This window comes from Tiliqua scincoides, chromosome 5, assembly GCF_035046505.1.
Source record: "Tiliqua scincoides isolate rTilSci1 chromosome 5, rTilSci1.hap2, whole genome shotgun sequence".
NCBI classification, from domain to species: domain Eukaryota; kingdom Metazoa; phylum Chordata; class Lepidosauria; order Squamata; family Scincidae; genus Tiliqua; species Tiliqua scincoides.
In genome coordinates, this window is record NC_089825.1 from 97,290,915 (window position 1) to 97,311,213 (window position 20,299).

At 43.7% G+C, this 20,299-nt stretch overlaps 2 protein-coding genes across 2 annotated transcripts in view; one reads left to right on the forward strand and one right to left on the reverse strand.

Moving 5' to 3' along the window:
- The window catches only part of LOC136652475 (vomeronasal type-2 receptor 26-like), a 77,045-nt gene that overhangs the window by 20,848 nt on the left and 35,898 nt on the right, over positions 1 to 20,299 (forward strand). The gene's annotated exons all lie outside the window — the stretch shown is intronic.
- On the reverse strand, positions 10,668 to 18,028 carry LOC136651182 (vomeronasal type-2 receptor 26-like; the record flags this gene model as incomplete). The annotated part of the gene is made up of 3 exons (XM_066627372.1): positions 17,976 to 18,028; positions 11,912 to 12,009; positions 10,668 to 11,554 (listed from the first exon to the last, which is right to left on the reverse strand). Coding segments are annotated over exons 1-3 (1,038 nt in total), but the record flags the coding sequence as incomplete, so codon positions are not given.

Consider the following 20,299-nt stretch of genomic DNA (forward strand, 5'->3'; position numbering starts at 1 on the left):
TATTGACTTTGACTGACTTACTTTGGAATCTGATCTTGGACTGTGACTTTGCTTATTGACTTTGGACTCTGCCTGGGTACTCTGACTGACTTTGTGACTAATGGACTACTGGAGACACTGGAGTTTGAAGTGTGGCTGCTGAGCCCAAGACCTGCTGATGACCCAGGGTCTGCTGTAGTGGTGGGAGGCTGCTGGCAGGAGAGAGGACCTCTGCAGGTTGAACAGGCGAGCTACCCTGGAGGTGGGGTCCAGCAGGACTGCAGGGCAGAACCAGGGTCATTTGTTGGGGGGAAGAAGGGGAGCTAATTTGCTTAAAGTGGGCATAATTCTCCAGGCAGAGAATGGAATTGGAATCAGGCAAAACACCATAGAGGACCAGGCATCTGAAAACACAGGACAAGAATGTATGGCAAAACTAACTAAAAGCTACAGGAGGGGGCTACATTATAAAAATGGGACCTATTAGAGCATAAAGGTGAAAAAAAACCTATATGCAGTATTATCTTCATTTTAGATGTCAAAAGGGTTTTGTGGCTCCTGAGGTTTTTTTCCCTCCGGAAAAAGGGGCCAAATGGCTCTTCTAGTGCTTAAGGTTGCTGACCCCTGATATAGGTATATTGATTTACCACCTTTTCCTCAATATAGATATTTGAATAATCAGCATGATAGGCTACTTGCCTTGCAAATATGTTTAAAATGATTTTATTCTGTGTCTGTAGAGGACAGGAATGACCCAGTAGAAGTTTAGGATAAAGTGGATGAGGATATTTACTATAGGCATGTGTACTAATGGTGTAGTCATAGCAATCCTACAAACCCTGGATAATACCGATCTGTGACTCTAAGGCTGCAGTCTTATTCAGTGTTTCTCAAACTGTTGTTCAGGACCCATTCGGTGAGTCGCGAACCAATTTTGGATGGGTCCCCATTCATTTCAATGTGCATTTTATTTTTAATATATGAGACTTTATGCTACCATGGTATGTATGTTGTGGAAATGTTTCAGATCTGTACTTTTAACAGGCTACTATGTTTAAGAGGCTTTTAACAGTGATAGTCAATGGGTCTTACTCAAGGTAAGTGTGGATAGATTTACAGCTTCTGGGATGTTTGGGGACAATATAACAGTTAAAATTCATTTGGATATTAACTTTAGGTATATGTACAAATGGTTTGTTTCAGCATTCCTACAAGACTTGTACAATACCAACTGTGACTGTAAGGCTGCAATCCTATATACACTTTCCTGGCAGTAAGCCCAATTCAAACTAGTGAGACTTATTTCTGAGTAGTCAGGTATATGATTGCACTGCAGGAGTAAAATCCTTTGGTCGCCCTGCACTGCTAGGACTCACATTCCGGCATTGCAGGACACTTTCTGGCTGCCACAAATTGAGACTCAAGTAAGTTGTTGGCAGGGTTGGGTATTGGGCAGAGAGGAGGAGTAATAGGGCACTTCAGGGGAGGAACAGGGGTCAGTCAGGGAGGGGAGGGGTTGATCTGGTGGGAGTCATGCATGTCGAAACCTATCCCCTAGTTTTCAAGCTTCCCCACCCTCTGGCTCTCCTCGGGTTTATACCAGTTATAGAGCTGGCATAGGTACAAGGAGACCCCCACGCTGTCAGGGGGCCTATACTGAGGTCAGGGGAAAGTATGCTCCTTTACATCTCAAATGCCTCTCAATCCTGCCCCCACCATAGCATGCAGTGCATGCCTCCAGGAATGCTCTCATGTTCAGGAATGTTCCCAAGCAAATGAAGAGGTGACCTTGCTGAAGGATTTTAGCCCTACCTGCTGAAATCTGCTATTCCACACAATGGCCTCATCATGGATGGTAAACCCTTGACTTGGAGAAATCTTTCCAGCTCGGTTCTTAAGGAAGGATTGATTGGGGAAAGTGACCCAGTTGATGACATCAAGCCCAGAAGACAGTTCCTGATTGGCAAACCAGACTTCATGGCCAGCACCATTGTTAAAGTGGACATTCTTCAAAAAAGAGTGCATCTAGATTGGACAAAAATAGAAAACAGCTGATAGCTTCCATGTATATTGTGCACTGTATTACCAAACCCCTGGTCAGAAAAGACACCTGTAATCCTGAGATGTACAAGTTAAAATAACTTTTTCATTTATTAAAAACTATTAGAATAGGCTTGGCAGATCTTCCTCTCCTCTCAGCTCACCATCTTATCCAACATTTCCATATCTATGGGCCCAATCCAAACTTTGCAGCACTGATGCAACTAAGCCATTGGGGCATGCTCTGCATCCTGCAGTGTGGGGGTGTTCACAGAGGCCTTGTCAAGGTCAGGGAACAATTGTTCCTTCACTTGGGGCTACGGTGCAGCTCATTGGTGCTGGAAACGTGCCTGCTTACACTTGAGGAGCCTCTCCTTGCTTCTGCTTTCTTGGATTGAAAGAGAGCCGCCTCACATGTAAGCAGGCGGGTCAGCTGTGGTACTTTTCCAAGGGCTACAAAGGGGCGGTTCTGTCTCACCTGCGGCTTGAATCACACGTTCCTATATTCCGCTTTTCTTACATTTTGGAACTTAAGGCTTCAACCCTATGCGGTTTCCGAGGAGTCAACCCCATTGAACACAATGGACTTACATCAGAGTAGACATGCATAGGCTTGGGCTATAAAGCAATGTGCATGTGATATCCAAGAGGTCTGTCATCAAACTTCTGCAAGTTTCAGATCTGCTTAGCTTTAGCAATGTGCCCCCCCCATGTGCCTGGGAACAACACCACCTGTTCAATGCACAGCAAGTTTACATAAAAGTGATTTCCACTGTGCTCCAATTATCTTCCTAGTAAGTGTGCTTGGGATTGCATCATACATAACCGTTTCAATACAGTGAGGAATATACCTGCCAGGGTTCAATGTTCAAAGGTTTGCCTGCGTCTCTGTTCAGCATTGTTTTTGGCCTGGACGCATATATGGCATTTAAAGCATGTGCTACAGCATAGAGACCATTGTAAATACGGTAGCTCACATCACTCATCTCCATCTCAAATACAGTCTGAGGCAGACTCTCCAGTTTCTCCGCTCCTGTACAGTGTTTACAAGTTTTAATTTTCACATCACCGCAACACCTGAATGCCAATTTGTAAAAAAAGCAGAGAAATCGTGCAAGTGACTTTTTAGGCTTTAGAGTCTGAATGAAGTCCTGGAATCCTGGCACGGCCTTCATGGAGGTTGTGAAAGACAGAGTCCCATGGAATGTTTTTGCACAGAAGCCCTTAGTGTTAGCAATGCTGACAAAATCCCACTGAGGTGACGTGATCCAAACCTTCCCTATAAGACGTCTATGTTTAAATTCAGCTACGTATAAAATGGTTGCCAGTGGTTCCAGAGTTTGAGCGTCCCCGTCAACAATAACAACATTGGCAGTAGTGGATGAAAGTGTGGAGCGTATCCTGAGTATGTTTTGCAATATTGCATTTTGAGTGGGATCCCAATTAAGATCCTTGACAATGCCAGTCCTTTCTAAGAATGCAACACAAATGCTGTTCCGGGCCAGCAATGGGGTCAGCCTCTGCAGGAAGCCTTCTCCGCTATCATCCTCTGAAACAATGAGACCAATCCATGTCCATTGGAAATGCAGCAGTAGCTGGACTATGCCGGTGTGCAGAGTACCTTCCCTTATTGTCATCCAGTATAGAGAAGGGAAATTATTGTTTGTGACTGGTTTCTCATATGTACCATAAGTAATCTAATGGGGGAAAACATGACTCAGAACATCTTAGAAAATTAACCACCGTTTTCCAAACCAAAGTATTTATTACAATCCAGAATTTTGCTTATCAATGAGATGCTAAGTATACTGAACAATGTATTTTTAAATACATTCCCATCAATAAATTATAGTAAGTCTGCAATTGTATGCACACTTTCCTGGGAGGAAGCCCCATAGGCAGTGGCTTAGCTAAGGGGGTGCAGGGGGTAGCAGTTGCATCGGGCATCAAGCTGGGACAACAAGCTGAGGGACAACAAGCTGAGCTTGACACTAGTGACCAAAATTGTGAAAATATTGGTATGCATGAATAATAGCATCATGTTATATATCATTGGAAAGGTAATTTAATGCAGAATGCGATGAAACAAAACGGCATTGGAATATCTGTATTCTATCAAAAGTTGTGGCCAATTAACCAGAAAATAAAAACAACTTTGACCCGAGGTAGCAAATAGATGCTAGGGTGTCAGGATTTGTGTGGGGGCAAGGTGGTTGTCGTCCGTGGAGCTTTGTTCTCTGCCTCCCAGGCCTTCCCAGCAAGGGAGAGGAGGCCTAACGAAGGGTGGAGGGGAGTGCCTCTGGAGCCTCAGCTGGGTGACCAAAGGGAGGGGGTCACAGCACCCTTCTCCTCCTCGCTGTCTCTTGAGGGTGGTGTTCACCAGTGGGGCAGCAGGATCTGCTCTACACCTTGCCCTCCTCACCCTCATCACAGGCCTCCGTTATGAAGCCCTCTCTGCTCCACCCTTCCTCCCTCACCCTCCTCCCACTTCCTTACCGGGGCCTGGCACTCTGGTCCCTGCCTCCCTTCTTTCCCTTGAGTTTGGTGGAACAGGCAGCTGGGCAGGCGCACCCAGGGTCCAGGCAGCCTCTCCTCCTCCTCCTCCCGAGGCTTTTGCTGCCAGTGGGGTCTCCCTCCCCCTGCCTCTCCAGGTCAGTCGGGGTGGGAGGGAGGCAGTGACCCCGACAAACATTATTATTATTATTATTATTTAGAACTGAAGGTCTCTCTGCCCACATCTGGGTTACTGATCAGTCCTGTTATGTCCTCCTATACAACTTGAGATCTCAGGAACATTCTCAAATGGTTATTTCTTCTGAATAAACAGTTTACTTGTTGCATTGCATTACCCCTTTGCAATACTTTTCAAGCTAAAAAAAGGCATTCACTGATAAAGTCCCAAATAATATAATAAGTGAAGAGTGGTTTTATGCCACCCATTCATGCATCTGAACGTACTTTTACTTTTGCTGCCAGTGTGGGGTCCCTCCCCTGGCCTTTCCAGGTCAGTTGGGGTGGGAGGGAGGCAGCAACCCCTATTATTATTATTATTATTATTATTATTATTTATTTAGAGCTGGAGGTCTCTCTGCCCACATCTGGGTTACTAATCAGTCATGTTATGTCCTCCTATACAACTGAGATCTCAAGAACCTCCTCAAATGGTTATTTCTTTTGAATAAACGATTTAATTATTGCACTGCATTGCCCCTTTGCAATACTTTTCAAGCTAAAAAAAGGCATTCACTGATAAAGTGCCAAATAATATAAGAAGTGAAGAGCGGTTTTATGCCACCCATTCATGCATCCAAATGTACCTACCTGTGGAAACTTGTAGTGGCTAAGAATGTTGGCCATTTGGATGACATATTCTACCGTGAATCCCCCAATGACAGACAAGACATCACCTTTTTTATCACATTTGTAATTGGGTACATTCCTTTGTTGTTTGAAGAGTAGATCCAGGATGGACTTATATGTGGCCATTCCTTCAAAAAAGTTGTCATAGATTTTAAAGCCCAAGGTCACATTGTGCAAAAGGTTGGGATTCCTATTGATCTCATGAATGGCAAAAAGGAAGGCCAGGACATGCTGATAATGTTTGTACCCTATTCTGAAATGAGATTGACATTGAGGCAGAGATAAGGTCTAGCACATTGTCATGTGCACCACATATACATTTACAGTAGTACCACCCACAGTGGCATTTCCTTGAGCACTGTTTTGCTACAGTGTGGTTCATCCTGGGCATGACTGACAGCTATTGTCAATCAGAGCAGTGTATTCTGGCCAATCAGTGTCAGGTTCTTGTCCCGTCAAGAACAATGTCTTTTTTAGTGCTGGTTTGCACAGCACTCAATTTTAGGGGACAATGACACCCACACTATTGGATATATGCTTGTACAGTGAAAAACTCATCCCAAGTACAATGAGAAAAGGAAACAAAACTAAAGAGGTGTAAGGAAGAGGGGTGCAGCAATGGAGTTGTTCATCAGAGCAGAACAAACATAATTGTGTAAGGGAACATTTCTTTCTTTGCCCTGAAGTAAGTTTTAGCTGCTGCAATGGATCTACTGTGCCTGTGATTTTGCTGGTGCAAGTCCAAGTGGATATGTGTAGGTAGTTTGTGGCCAGAAAGGGAGATAGGATATAAACAGAGCTGCTTTCAAAGATATCCGCTCTCTTCCTGACCAATGCATTGCCCCAACCCCACCCTGTTCTTCCCAACAAGCTGCACCTGTTGAAATTCCACCCCAGTGCAGTTGTTTGCTCTCTAGACTTCATATTTCAATTAGTATGATGGATACCAAACAAGAAATAACTTACGAGAAATAGTTTTTCTTCATTGCTGGTAGTCTCTGAAAATTAATTGCATTGTGTACAGGATGTAAAAAAGAGAGGACCCCACCAATGACAGCATCTCCTAGCCTAGTATCCCCATAGCTTCCTTCAGTTTCACATTCACTGGGCACATTCTCCCAACAGACAAGAGACTGTAGAAGCAGCAGCAGAAAGAGCAAAAACAACCACAAATGCATGTCCAACCCAGCTGCATCTGAACTTCTGCATCCTGAACTACAATTCCAGCTACAATGATTTCTCTGTGGCTGGCATCCTGATGGAACCTCACAGGAACCTCACTCAGCAGCATGTGTGGTCACAGAGATTTCTCCCCAAAATGTTTTGAAGCAGAAATATTCGGTGATCTCTGTTCCTCCGTAAGGCACTGATACAGTTCAGAATAGATCCACCTCCTTTTGAAATATGGATGCATTTCTTACCAACTGCGCAAGGAAGGAAATAATAGTACTTTGGATAATTACAGAGTATCTAAACATCTCCCTGATCATCTTTGTGAAATGAAAAACATAAATGTTTACAAAGGTCAAACGGTATGCAATTTTGTGGAAGGGAGTCTGAACTGGGATCATTGTGAGATGTGGGCTGCCTTTGTTGTGATCCCCATTCAGATTTCACCTCTTTCCATAGATTAGTTGCTATATGTTAGATAAAGGAGTGTTAGGCAGATGGGCCAAATTTTATTATACTACATATGAAAAATGATCTGTTGGAATTTTTTTTAAAAAACAGTGGGGATAGTATTTAATGCAACAAAACAATGGTGGATGGTAGGGGGGTTTAGGACTTTAGGACATATGGTTACATTTCCAAACATGCTCCTCTGTGAAAATTTAAACAGAAAGAAGCACCAAATGGTTTGTCAATGCAAACATCGTTCTGTTTCAAATTGTGCAGCAGTTCCCAAACTGTGAGTCCGAAACCCACCAGTGGGACTTGACCCCATTTTTGTTTGGTTGTGAAACTGACAGGGCAGACTGTGCATCAAGGGTACAACAAGCTGCTAATCGTGAGGGGGGGGGAGCACTCCTGCCCAATCACCATTATAGCCACATTCCTTGGCATTTAGAAGTCAGGCTGCAGCCTCTAGGGCCTCTAAAAAGTTTGCAAACCACTGGAATATTTTATAGTGGTGAGATCAGGAGTGGAACCAAAGCAAAATCCTAACGATCTGCAGGCACATCCTCAAACTTCTGCTCCATTTGTCAGGTCCTCCAACTGCTGTTTGTCTTTTAAAAAAATAAAAAAGAAGGCAAAGCAGCCATCCCATGCTATGAATTTATTGTTATATATTATTTACTCTGGCGCTGACTCGGGTCTGAGGCCACTGACTCGGAAAGGAGTCCCCACGCAGGCAGAATCAAGTCTGTCTCTGTCTGGGTGTAGTAGTTGGCAACCTTCAGTCTTGAAAGACTCTGGTATCGCGCTCTGAATGGTGGTTCTGGAACAGTGTCTAGTGTGGCTGAAGAGGCCGATTCGGGAGTGACAATCCCTTCCACACTGGGAGCAAGTGCAGTCTGTCCCTGGTCTGTCTCCCTGGCTATGGGCCTTCCTTCTTTGCCTCTTTGCCTCAGCCTGTTGGCTAAGTGTCTCTTCAAACTGGGAAAGGCCAAGCTGCACAGCCTGCCTCCAAGCGGGCCGCTCAGAGGCCAGGGTTTCCCACCTGTTGAGGTCCACTCCTAAGGCCTTCAGATCCCTCTTGCAATGTCCTTGTCAGCTTCTTGTTGGACCAGACTCTCCAACAGAGAGTCTGGTCTGGGTGTGCTTGCTTACTTTTTCTGAGGTGTGAAAGGCATTGTGGGGCCATCATTCAGACCAGGCAAGCAGCAGGGCATTTCCAGCCGGGAGGCAGGGAAGACTTAATGTTTTGGTTTTGCATTGAGAAGGAGGAGGGGGAGGCAGGTGGGCTCTCTTGTCCATCTCTAATGGAACCAGTGATAATTGGAAGAAAGTTTTTTTCCCTGGACGAGTGAGGGAAGAAGGCGGCGGGGGTGGTGGTAATTCATAGCCATCCAGGAGTAATGGCATGGTTTCAGCAGGCTCATTGAATGACTGGTCACAATGAAACTACTTATGAGTAGAGCTGCAAAGGAGTGGGTCATACTGGTAAGCCTGCCCGCTGCTGCATATGACCCTCCTCCCTTGTGCCACTTCTCTCTGCGTCCTCACAGTTTGTTCCACCCCCTCCCACCTTGTTTACAGATATGATGGGGACATCAGGGGAGTATTAAATGAGAACTCCGACATACACATAAACATACACACTGGTAGCAGCTCCGTTTTTGTCCACAGAGCTGCAGTTTCCTTTTTTACCTAAAAAGTCAGGACTTGAGTCTTTTAGAGTCCCCAGAATGCTCTAGGCAACTCGGAAAGTCAGCTTGTTTGGGCTCCTTTTCGAGTCAAGTTAAAGGGGGTGGAGACTCACAACTTAAGTCAAGCTGCACTGGTTTTGCCCATCTCTGCATTTGAACACATTATTGGTTGCCTGCTGTGTCACAATAACACATCATTGGTTCTTGGAACAATCAGTGTTATTGGTGAGTTTTGAGTTCAGCAAATTCACTTTTTGTTACATAAGGCAGTTGTGTTTTCTTTTTGGGGGTTAAGTGGCCCAATGTGTGATAGAATACAGATAATTCAACATGGTTTGTTTCATTTATGTTCTGCATGCAATCACTATTCCCATATATAACATTCAAATCCCATATAACATGATACTATTATTCATACACGTGAAGAGTCTAAAAGGTTTCCAAAATGTCAGCCACTAGTGGTTCCATCCCCCTGAGGGTGTCAGCTGATGCAGTACGCACCTTCCACACCCCTTCATGATACCACAGAAGGCATATTGCAATTTCTCTCTTTCCGACCCAGTGACTCCACCAGTGCCGCAGTGTTGTTGCTTATTCTGGTCTAATGCATCAACCTAGAGCTCATTATGACTGTGTGGCTGAGATCTAGATGATGAACATTGAAAGAAAAGGGCCCATTCTAAGTGTACTGTAAGTGTACTGTGGTAAAAGTACTGAGAAGCAGCACTTTACCCAGCACCCCCCAATAAAGACAGGTAAGGGTATATGGTACAAAGGGCCACTTTATTAACTATTTAAATATACGTACTTCAGATTGCAACAGGGCCTAAAAAATAAGTCATGCGGGTTCTACATGGGGGAAATGGAGCTGCCCGTCTACTTCCCCCTATAGTGATTTGGGCGACCACACCAGACTCTGGGCAGCATCAGTACAAGCCTGCCGCCCCCTTCATTGTCACCCCGAAGGGGCAGGGTGGCAGGCTAGCTCAGGCCACCCGAGTGAACCCGCGGTGCGCCTTTACCACCAGGCCAAGGTTCATCAAGCCTGCCTCACCCAGCCGGGAATGCCAGCATGACCAAGCGTGGAGTCCACCCAGCCCTTGCCACCCTGCGGTGTACACCGAGATGACCTTACCTACCCAAAACCCGCACGACACCTGCCTAAAGTGACCAAGAAGACCTATGGAAAACCCCCATTCCGCCCCTAACTCCGCAGTCCGGGGTAGGCAAAAAACCACCAACCGATGTGCCAATTAGGCTGATGGCAAAAATTCCTACCCGGCCCCAGAAGGTGACCAGCTAGTCTCGGACTGCCAAAGGGTGGGCGACCGCTGCCTGGTCCCGACTGCGCAGGCTTCTCTGAGCAGCCTGCACGTGGCCCCAGACCAATTAGCCCCCAGCCAATCGGCTGCGAGGCTGGCCCCTCCTGTGCCTCGAGTGGGGGCAGGGTAAATGCCAGTGGCGTGCTAATACACGTGCCACCAGAATTACCCAGCACCCCCCAATAAAGACACAGGCAAGGGTATATGGTACAAAGGGCCACTTTATTATTTAAATATACGTACTTCAGATTGCAACAGGGCCTAACAAATAAGTCATGCGGGTTCTACATGGGGGAAACGGAGTTGCCCGTCTACTTCCCCCTATAGTGATTTGGACGACCACACCAGACTCTGGGCAGCGTCAGTACAAGCCTGCTGCCCCCTTCATTGTCACCCTGAAGGGGCAGGGTGGCAGGCTAGCTCAGGCCACCCGAGCGAACCCGTGGTGCGCCTTTACCACCAGGCTGATGTTCATCCGGCCTGCGTCCATCATCTGAAATGATTTCAGATTTGCACATTCCAAACCAAAGAATCTGGACTGAGATAAAAATGTGATATGCTGTGATCCAGTATTCATACTGTATGGAAACATAGAGAGAGAAAAACATGCAAAACAACTATCATCTTAGAATCCAATTTAATTACTTCTTTTCTCTGTTAGCAGCTGCTTGGAGTTGAGATCTGGTTTTAGAACAATAACATAGCATTTAGGGAGAAAAATGCCAATCAGGAGGCCAGTGTTGGAGGCCAAGATGGCAAAGACCTCCACAGCCACCACGTCTTTCCCCTTGGTGCTCAGGTAAGCAGGAATGAAGGAGATCCACACACTGCAGAACACCAGCATGCTGAAGGTGATGAATTTGGCTTCATTGAAAGTATCTGGTAGTTTTCGGGCAAGGAAAGTGACTGTGAAGCTGATGAGGGCCAGAAAACCAACGTAGCCCAGGACAGAATAGAGCATGATGATCGACCCTTCATTACACTCCACTATGATGTGCTCAGTCTGGGAGTGCATGTCAACATCTGGAAAAGGAGGAGAGGTGGACAGCCATACAGTGCAGATCCCCACTTGAATGAGGGAACAGGAAAGGACAATGGAGTGGGCCACTTTTTTCCCCAGCCATTTCCTCATCCTGTTCCCTGGCTGGGTGGCCATGAAGGCCAAGACCACAGTGATGGTTTTTGCCAAAACAGAAGAAACAGCCACAGAGAAAATGATGCCAAAAGCCGATTGTCGGAGAAGGCAGGACACCTTGCTAGGTTTGCCAAGGAAGAGCAGGGAGGGAAGATAGCAAAGCAGAATGGAGCTGAGAAGAATGCAGGTGAGGTTTTGATTGTTGGCTTTGACAATGGGAGTGTCCCAGTTCCTTATAAAGATCAGTATCACCAAAACTGTCACAGCTGTAAAGGACAAAGCGATGGAAACCGAACCGATTCCTAAGGGCTCATTGTAGTGTAAGAAGGCCATGCGTTTGGGGATACATTGATCTTGGTTCTTGTTTGGGTACTGATCTTCTGGGCATATGACACAATGAACTGCATCTGAAGAGGACAAAGAGAGTGTCAGTAACTCTATTAAGTCATAAGAATGATGGGAGGTTGGAAGCAAATATTGGAGAATTCTTCATTTTCCTTTTTTGAACTTCATTGCTTACAGACGGGGGGATGACCAAATGCAGCAAGGAGTAGGCTTTTTGGGGATTAATGTGACAGAATGCCTCTGAAGTCTTTCAAGGTGCCTCCCTTGTTGCAGCTGTAATCAGTGTTCCCTTTAAGAATCAGTGCATCATAAATTAAGTGTGTGGAGAAGAGCAGGCCAATACAAAGGCATATGTTATGGTTTTAGGGTGGACTAATATTTGCAAATGTTTCCTGGAAAATCTGTGCACTGCCACTTACCTGTCTGGTTAGACATCATATCATCGGGACACAGAGTACAATCATAGCAACAGATTGCTTCCCTCTCTCGAACCGCCTTGCTGTGTCCAACATGGCAGCTCTCAACACAGGTTGAACAAGGCAGATTTTAAGAAGAAAGAATGGGGGAAAACGAGGAAGCAAACATTGGATGCCCACCAGCACGACCATCCTTCCCTTTCAGTGCACTTCACCTTATCGAGAGTGGCTCACCTGACCAGCAACAGATTATTCCCCTGCTGCGAGTGACCTCTTGAAGACTCCTGCTCTATTGGATTTCAGAAAGAGTTCTATTCTCACATTTCGTTAGAGAGATTTCTTTTTCCTATCGAGGCTCAAAAGAGCTCAGGGCAGAGCCAAATGAAACAGGAAATACGTCAGTATTTGGTTTTATTCCCAAAGGGCCCTTTGCTAGCAGAAAACTTAGCATGCGTTTATTTCATCAGGGAACTGGCCCATTGCACTGGCATTCCTGGCCTCTGTGCTGCCCCAGGCCAGGACTACAGAATGCTGCCCGCCCCAGTGGTTGCTACCTCTTACCATCACATCCAGGAGGCACGTGGCCTCCTCTGGCCTTCAAGTGCTTTTAAACATCACTTGCAGTTTTTGTCAGAAAACCAGAAGTGACAGTTTTGGTTTTTTTCATATAAATTTTATTGAGATTTTCACAATACATTATATCTATAGTAGATCCAAAACATCAAGTTTCAATTCACTCATTACATTTCTACATATTTTTCTTTACTTCAATATAAATTTCATTTCCACTCCCCCCTCCCTCCCCCCGAACTTCCCCCAGCATTTTAACCATTTATAATTTTATTCTTTTATCAAGATAAACTTTTGTTCATTATATAATTCTTATTAACATTCTAATAACCAAAATGAACCCTTAACCTTTCAATTTTTCTCCAAGTAGGCTTTAAATTTATACCATTCCAAATGAAATTTCTCTAACATCTCTTCATTCAAACTTCTCGTAATTTTATCCATTTCCATCATATATATCATCTTTTGTAGCCATTCGTCTATATCAGGCACGTTTTCTTGCTTCCATATATCATCCTTGCTGCTGTCACCGTATACCATAGTAAAGTTCTATCATTAACTACTATTTCCTCTAAGTTTAAACCTAGCAAAAACAATTCTGGACTCTTATGAATTGTGTATCTTAATACCCTTGGTATTAATGGTGATTTAATGGTGATTTTCCATTAATGGAAAATGGTGATTGGGAGATGTGGATGGTGGTGGGGTGCGAATGGCAGCTAAGTTTGGTTCAGGATTGATTAGGTCGGTCAGGTGTGTCGCCATTCACTTCACTTCATTTTAAGCATATTAAACCTGATGCTACCATGGTATGCATGTTGGGAAATGTGGCAGATCTGACATGTGCAACCTCCACAGCCCCCAGAATGCCTCCGGAGGTCAGCCAAAAGCAGTGGTGAGGGGGCATGGATGGCAGCAGGGGTGAGGGTGGTGGCATGGGGCTGGCAGGCTCTGAGGGGTGGCGCCCCATTGGCATTTTACCTCCTCCCCAGGTCTGCCAGTGCCCAATAGCAATTAGATTCTGAAGGGGTAACGTCTAAGAATAAAAAAATAGGGACATAAGTAGAAGCTCTTTTAATGTCCCCCACTATGGCCATCCTTCTTTCTCCAGTAGGCTTCAACTTGTTAAAACTTGTACATGGGACACAAACTTGAAGTCGGACCCACCTCAAAACCCAGCTATCTATTTGTTATTTATCTCAATGTTTATCTCAATATAGGTATTTGGTTAATCAACATGACATGCTATGTGCCTTGCAAATATATCTAAAATAGTTTTATTCTGTGTTTTATTTATTTTAGCCCCGAGACCCACTTTTTAGAGTGACAATCTATTGGGACCCACAAGAAGTGATGTCATTAACCTGGAAGTGATTTTATGGCTTCTAGTGACATCATCAAGCAGGAACATTTTTAACTCCCCCATGCAACAAAATTAGAGTAAATAAGTACATTAAAAGACTACAGATTGACTTAAAATAAAGAACAACCCTCCCAAGCAGTTGCCAATCTGTTTTTAAAAAATGCCCCAAACACCGCAAAGGTTGCAATCCTATTCACACTTACCTGGGTGTTATCCCCATTGACTATCATTGTTAAAGGCATATCCATAATAGCCTGTTAAAAGTGCAGATCGGTAACATTTCCACAAATGCAGTCACATGCATCTAATATATTAAAAATAAAATACACCTTGAAATGAATGGAAGCCCATCTGAAATTGGCTCGTGACCCACCTCGTGGGTCTTGACCCACAGTTTGAGGATTCAGTTCAGCACAGTGAGACTTACTTCTGAGTAGGCAGGCATAGGATTGCTCTGTAAGGGTACAATCCTGTAGTCACCCTGCACTGCCAGAACTCACATTCCAGCATTGCAGGACACTTTCTGACAGCACAAAAGCCGGGACACTGTTGTGTGCTGTCAGGCCATTGCCACAAATGGTGAGCAGCGCAGACGGCACAGCTGTGGCTTCAGGAGTATCTACCAACCCAAGTAAGTTGTTTCCAGGGGTGGGCCATGGGCAGAGAGGAAGAGTAATGGGGTGCTTCAGGGGAGGAACCAGGGTGTGACAGGGAAGGAAAGGGTTGATCTGATGGCAGTCATGCATTTCGGATCCAATCCCCTATTTTTCAACCTGCCCCACCCTTCGGATCTCCTTGGGCTTTTACCAATTATGTAGCTGGTATAGGTACGAGGAGACCCATAAGCTGGCAGGGGGCCTAAGCAGAGGTAAGGGGACAATATATTCTCTTACATCTCAAGGGCCTCTCAATCATTCCCCCACCATAGCATGCCCCCACCATAGCATAGTGTCCAGGAACACTCAGGTGCTCAGGAATGCTTGGGTGGTGTAGGTAAAATCATGTTCCCAGGCAAATGAGGCGGTCACCTTGCTGAAGAATTTTAGCCCTACCTGCTGAAATCTGCTATTCCACACAATGGCATCATCATGGATGGTAAACTCTAGACTTGGAGACATCTTTCCAACTTGAATCTTAAGGAAGGATTGATTAGGGAAAGTGACCCAGTTGATGACATCAAGTCCAGATGACAATTCCTCCTGGGCAAACCACACTTCATAGCCAGCTGCATTGTTAAAGCGGACATTTTTCTGAAAAGACTGCATCTAGATTGGACAAAAATAGAAAACAGTTGATAGCTTCATATTGTACACTGTATTACCAAACCCCTCGTCAAAAAAAGGTACCTGTAAGTACCTGTAAGGTACCAATACTGAGCAAGTTTCTTCCTAGTAGCAGTATCATACATAACCATATCAATACAGTGAGGAATATACCTGCCAGGGTTCAATGTTCAACAGTTTGGATGTGAATCTGTTCAGCATTGTTTTTGGTCTGGGCGTATATGTGGCATTTAAAGCATGCGCTACAGCACAGAGAGCATTGTAAATGCGGTAGCTCTGATAACTCATCTCCATCTCAAACCAAGACTGAGGCAGACTCTCCAGTTTCTCCTCTCTGGTACAGCATTTACAAGTTTCAAATTCCCCATCATGGCAACACCTGAATGCATATTTGTAGAAAAAGCAGAGAAAACGTGTGAGTGACTTATCAGGCTTTAGAGTCTGAAGGAAGTCCTGGAATCCTGGCATGGGCCTTGTGGAGGTTGTGAAAGACAAAGTCCCATGGAATGTTTTTGCACAGAGGCCCTCAATGTCAATAGCACTGGTGATATCCCATTGAGGTGGTGTGATCCAAACCTTCCCTATATGAGATCTAAGTTTAAATTCAGCCAGATACAATACGTAGCCCAGCGCTCCCAGAGTCTCACAGTCCCCATTGACAATAACAATGTTGGCTGTAGTGGATAAAAGTGTGGAGCATATACTTAACATATTTTTCAAGAATGCATTTTGAGTGTAAGCCAAAATAAGATCCTTGGCAACGACAGTCCTTTCTAAGAAGTCAAAACAAATGCTGTTCTGGGCCAGCATTGTGGTCAGCCTCTGCAGGAAGCCTTCTCCAGTATCACCCTCTGAAACAATGAGACCAATCCATGTCCATTGGAAATGCAGCAGTAGCTGGACTATGCCGGTGTGCAGAGTACCTTCCCTTATTGCCATCCAGTATATAAAAGGAAAATTATTTCTTGTGACTGGTATCTCATATGTTCCATAGGTAATCTAACAGGGGGAAACATGGCTCATAACAGGTTTGAAAATTAACCTCAGTTTTCCATACCAAAGTGTTTATTACAATCCAGACTTTGCTTTATTGATGATACTCTAAGTCAGTGGTTCTCACACATTTAACACCGGGACCCACTTTTTAGAATGAGAATCTGTCAGGACCCACCGGAAGTGATGTCATGATCGGATGTGACATCATCAAGCAGGAAATTTTTTAACAATCCTAGGCTGCAATCCTACCCACACTTATAAGTAAGTCCCATTTACAATCATTGTTAAAAGATTATACATAGTAGCTTGTGAAAAGCTTGTTAAAAGGTCCCCAAATGCGGTCACATACCATAGTAGCATCGTCTAATATATTACAAATGAGATATTGAAATGAATGGGGACCCACCTGAAATGGGCTCGCAACCCACCTATTGGGTCCTGACCCACAGTTTGAGAAACACTGTTCTAAGTATACTGAACAATGTATCTTTGTAGACATTCCCATCAATAAATTATAGTAAGTCTGCAATCCTATACACACTTTCCTGGGAGGAAGCCCCAACGAACTCAATGAGACTTACTTCTGAGAAGTCATGCATAGGGTTGTGCTCCAAATGAGTTACAACACATTTCCTTTCACCTTGTCCACAAGCCATCACTTAATGTCCTGAAATGGGTAACGTCTTTGATTCAGACCAAGCTATTCTTTTGCCGAGCTTCAAGTTTCCATTTTTTGAAAGATTAAAATCACCTCTTTGGTTTGCATCCCCAGAATATGAGACATGACTAAGCAGTATTGAAATCAGTGCGATCAGATTGGCGTGCTTAAGCTGAAGAACAGTGTATATAATGGGCTGCATTTATGACACATTTTCTTGGGAAACAAACCTGGGTGCTATACCCTGAAAAGCATGTTTAGGGCAGGAGGTCTGGCTCAGTGGTAGAGCTGCTGCCTTGTATGCCTGAAGATCTGTGGACACCAGTTCGGAACAACCAGAAGTATCTGAGAGCTTTCGACATGCTGATAACGAGTTGACCATTAGTGGCAGGAAGCAGTTGCTGTCAAGTTGCATTGGAGGCGAAGCAGCCAGAGGGAGGCCAGACTGGGAAGGAATTCAGCTGGAATGAGGCTTTCTATGAAAGATTAGAACTATTCTATTATAAAGGTTACTACAGGGTTTGGAAAACCTTGCTATGCAAACCACCTTGAATTAAAGTCTGAGGAGAAATCTGATGTCCAAGAAAGGCGGTATATAAACACTATTATTATTATTATTATTATTATTATTATTATTATTATTATTATTATTATTATATTCACATCAAAATGACAACACAGCTGATGATCTTATACACAAAAAAACCACAACATTTATCAGCTCGTAAATCCTCATCCAGATGGACATCTGCCTGACATCTAGATGTAGATGAGGTACCGACCAAAGATGGATGGTGTGCCAATCATGGCGGTCTTCTGTAATACGACTGGTGCTATTGCCGGGGTGTCCAGTTGTGCAAAGTACTCGTTAAATTGTGTTGTTGATGATGATGATGATGATGATGATGATTCTTGCATTGGTACAGCAGTTCCAACAAACTACCCAGTTCCACAAGAATCAGCGATTGTTCTACAAACCGCTCCAAAAAGGAAGTGTAGTGCAGAACAACGAGGGTCCAAATAATGAAGAGACTTTATAATTCTGGAAAGACATCTGGGAGAACCCGGTTAAACAAAAGAAAGATGCTTCCTGGATTAAGGATGTTAACAACAACAACAGCGAGAGACAAATGGATACTGTAATTACAGAGCAAATGGCAAAACAACATGCAAAGACTGTTAAAAACTGGAGCGCACCTGGACCAGATGAAGGACATGGGTTCTGGCTGGAATACTTGAGGAGTCTCCATCACCGCATTGCAGTGCAATTCAATCACGTGCTCCAAAATGCAACTACTGAAGACTGGATGACAAAAGGGCAAACTTTTTGATCCTGAAAGATGTGGAAAGAGGCAATGTGCCCAGCAACTATCGCCCTATTACCTGCCTTCCAACTACCTTCAGCTTCTCACAAAAATCATTGCAACTTCGAGATACAACCACCTGATGCTACATTCTCTCTACCGGACCAAGCAAAAAGGCAACTTTAAGAAATCCAGAGGCACAAAAGACCAACTGCTGATAGATAAAATGATCTTGAAAAACTGTAAACGACGACAAACGAACTCCAGCATGGCCTGGATTGACTACAAGAAGGCCTTTGACTCCTTGCCTCACGGCTGGATCAACACCTGCCGGGAAAAATACGGAATCAGTGAAAACATCCGAGAGTTCATAAAACAGAGTATGAAAAAGTGGACTACTATTTTATTGGCTAATGGAGAAGAAATAGGCCAAGTCAACATCAAGAGAGGAATTTTTCAGGGTGATTCATTGTCACCCCTGTTGTTTAACATTGCTCTTATTCCTCTGACAGATATTTTGAACCAAACAGGACTGGGCCATAACATGTCAGTGCAGGCAGGCAAAATAAGTCACCTTCTGTATATGGATGACTTGAAATTATACGCCAGAAGCCCTGTTGAACTCGAGTCCTTGTTGAATACAGTGCAGATCTTCAGTACAGACATACAGATGAATTTTGGACTTGATAAATATGCAATATTGTCATTGCAACATGGGAAAGTACAACAGCTGGAAGGTATCGAACTTGCCAATGGTGACATAATAAAAGTTCTTGCGCATGATGGCCAGTACAAATATCTTGGCATACTTGAATGAGACAATATACTGCACTTAAGAGTAAAAAATGTGACCCAACAAGAGTACTTAAGGAGAATACAAAAAGTGCTTAAATCAAAACTGAACGCTGGGAACATCATAAAGGCAATAAACACGTGGGCCATTCCAGTGCTTAGGTATTCAGCTGGGATGGTTGAATGGACCCAAAATGAACTTGAGACTCTTGACCAAAAAACCCGTAAACTGATGAACATTTACCACTCGCTGCATCCTAGAAGTGACGTTCACCAACTGTATCTACCGAGGAAGTTTGGAGGCCAAGGGCTTTTGCAAGTACAACAAACAGTAGAAGAGGAAAAGCGAGGACTGAATGACTATATCATGAGAAGCTTGGGAAAGTTGAGAAATGCAGTTCAGTTGGAAAATCTGATGAAAGTTACAGAAAGCAAAGAGGAGTACAAAAAGCAAGAATATGAAAAATGCGTCAATAGCTGGAGAGAAAAGCCATTACACTGACAATTCATTAAAGGTATAGAAGACAAGAGCAATAACAGCTTGAGTTGGGCATGGTTAAGAACAGGTAGCATAAATGTTGAATTAATCATAGCATCAATGATAAATGTTGTGTTTTTTGAGTGTATACGATCATTATCAGCTGATTTGTCATTTTGATCTGAATAAAATAAATTATTATTATTATTATTATTATTATTATTATTATTATTATTATTATTATTAAGAGCTCGAGGTCTGTCTGCCCACATCTGGGTTGCTGGTTAGTCATTTTTGGTCCTCCTATACAACTGAGATCTCAAGGACCTCCTCAAATGGTCATCTCTTCTGAATAAGTGAAGTGCAGTTTTATGCCATCCATTCATGCATCTGAATATACATACTTGTGGAAACTTGTAGTGGCTACGAATGTTGGCCATTTGGATGACAAACTCTACTGTGAATCCCCCAATGACAGACAAGACATCACCTTTCTTATCACACTTGTAATTGGGTACATTCCTTTGTTGTTTGAAGAGTAGATCCAGGATGGACTTATATGTGGCCATTCCTTCAAAAAAGTTGTCATAGATTTTAAAGCCCAAGGTCATATTGGGCAAGAGGTTGGGATTCCTATTGATCTCATGAATGGCAAAAAGGAAGGCCAGGGCATGCTGATAATGCTTATATTCCATTCTGAAATTAGATTGACATTGAGGCAGAGATAAGGCCTAGCTGATTGCCATGTGCACCACATAAACATTTATTTATTTTAGAGATTTATATCCCGCCTTTTTATTCAATGAAGAACACTCAAGACAGTTCACAATTAAGAACACATTAAAAAAAATAAAATATACATATATAAAAGACATTAAAAACCATAAAATACAATAAAAACCTGGATCCCAAATTAAAATCCATTTTACAAGTGCCATACCCCCTGG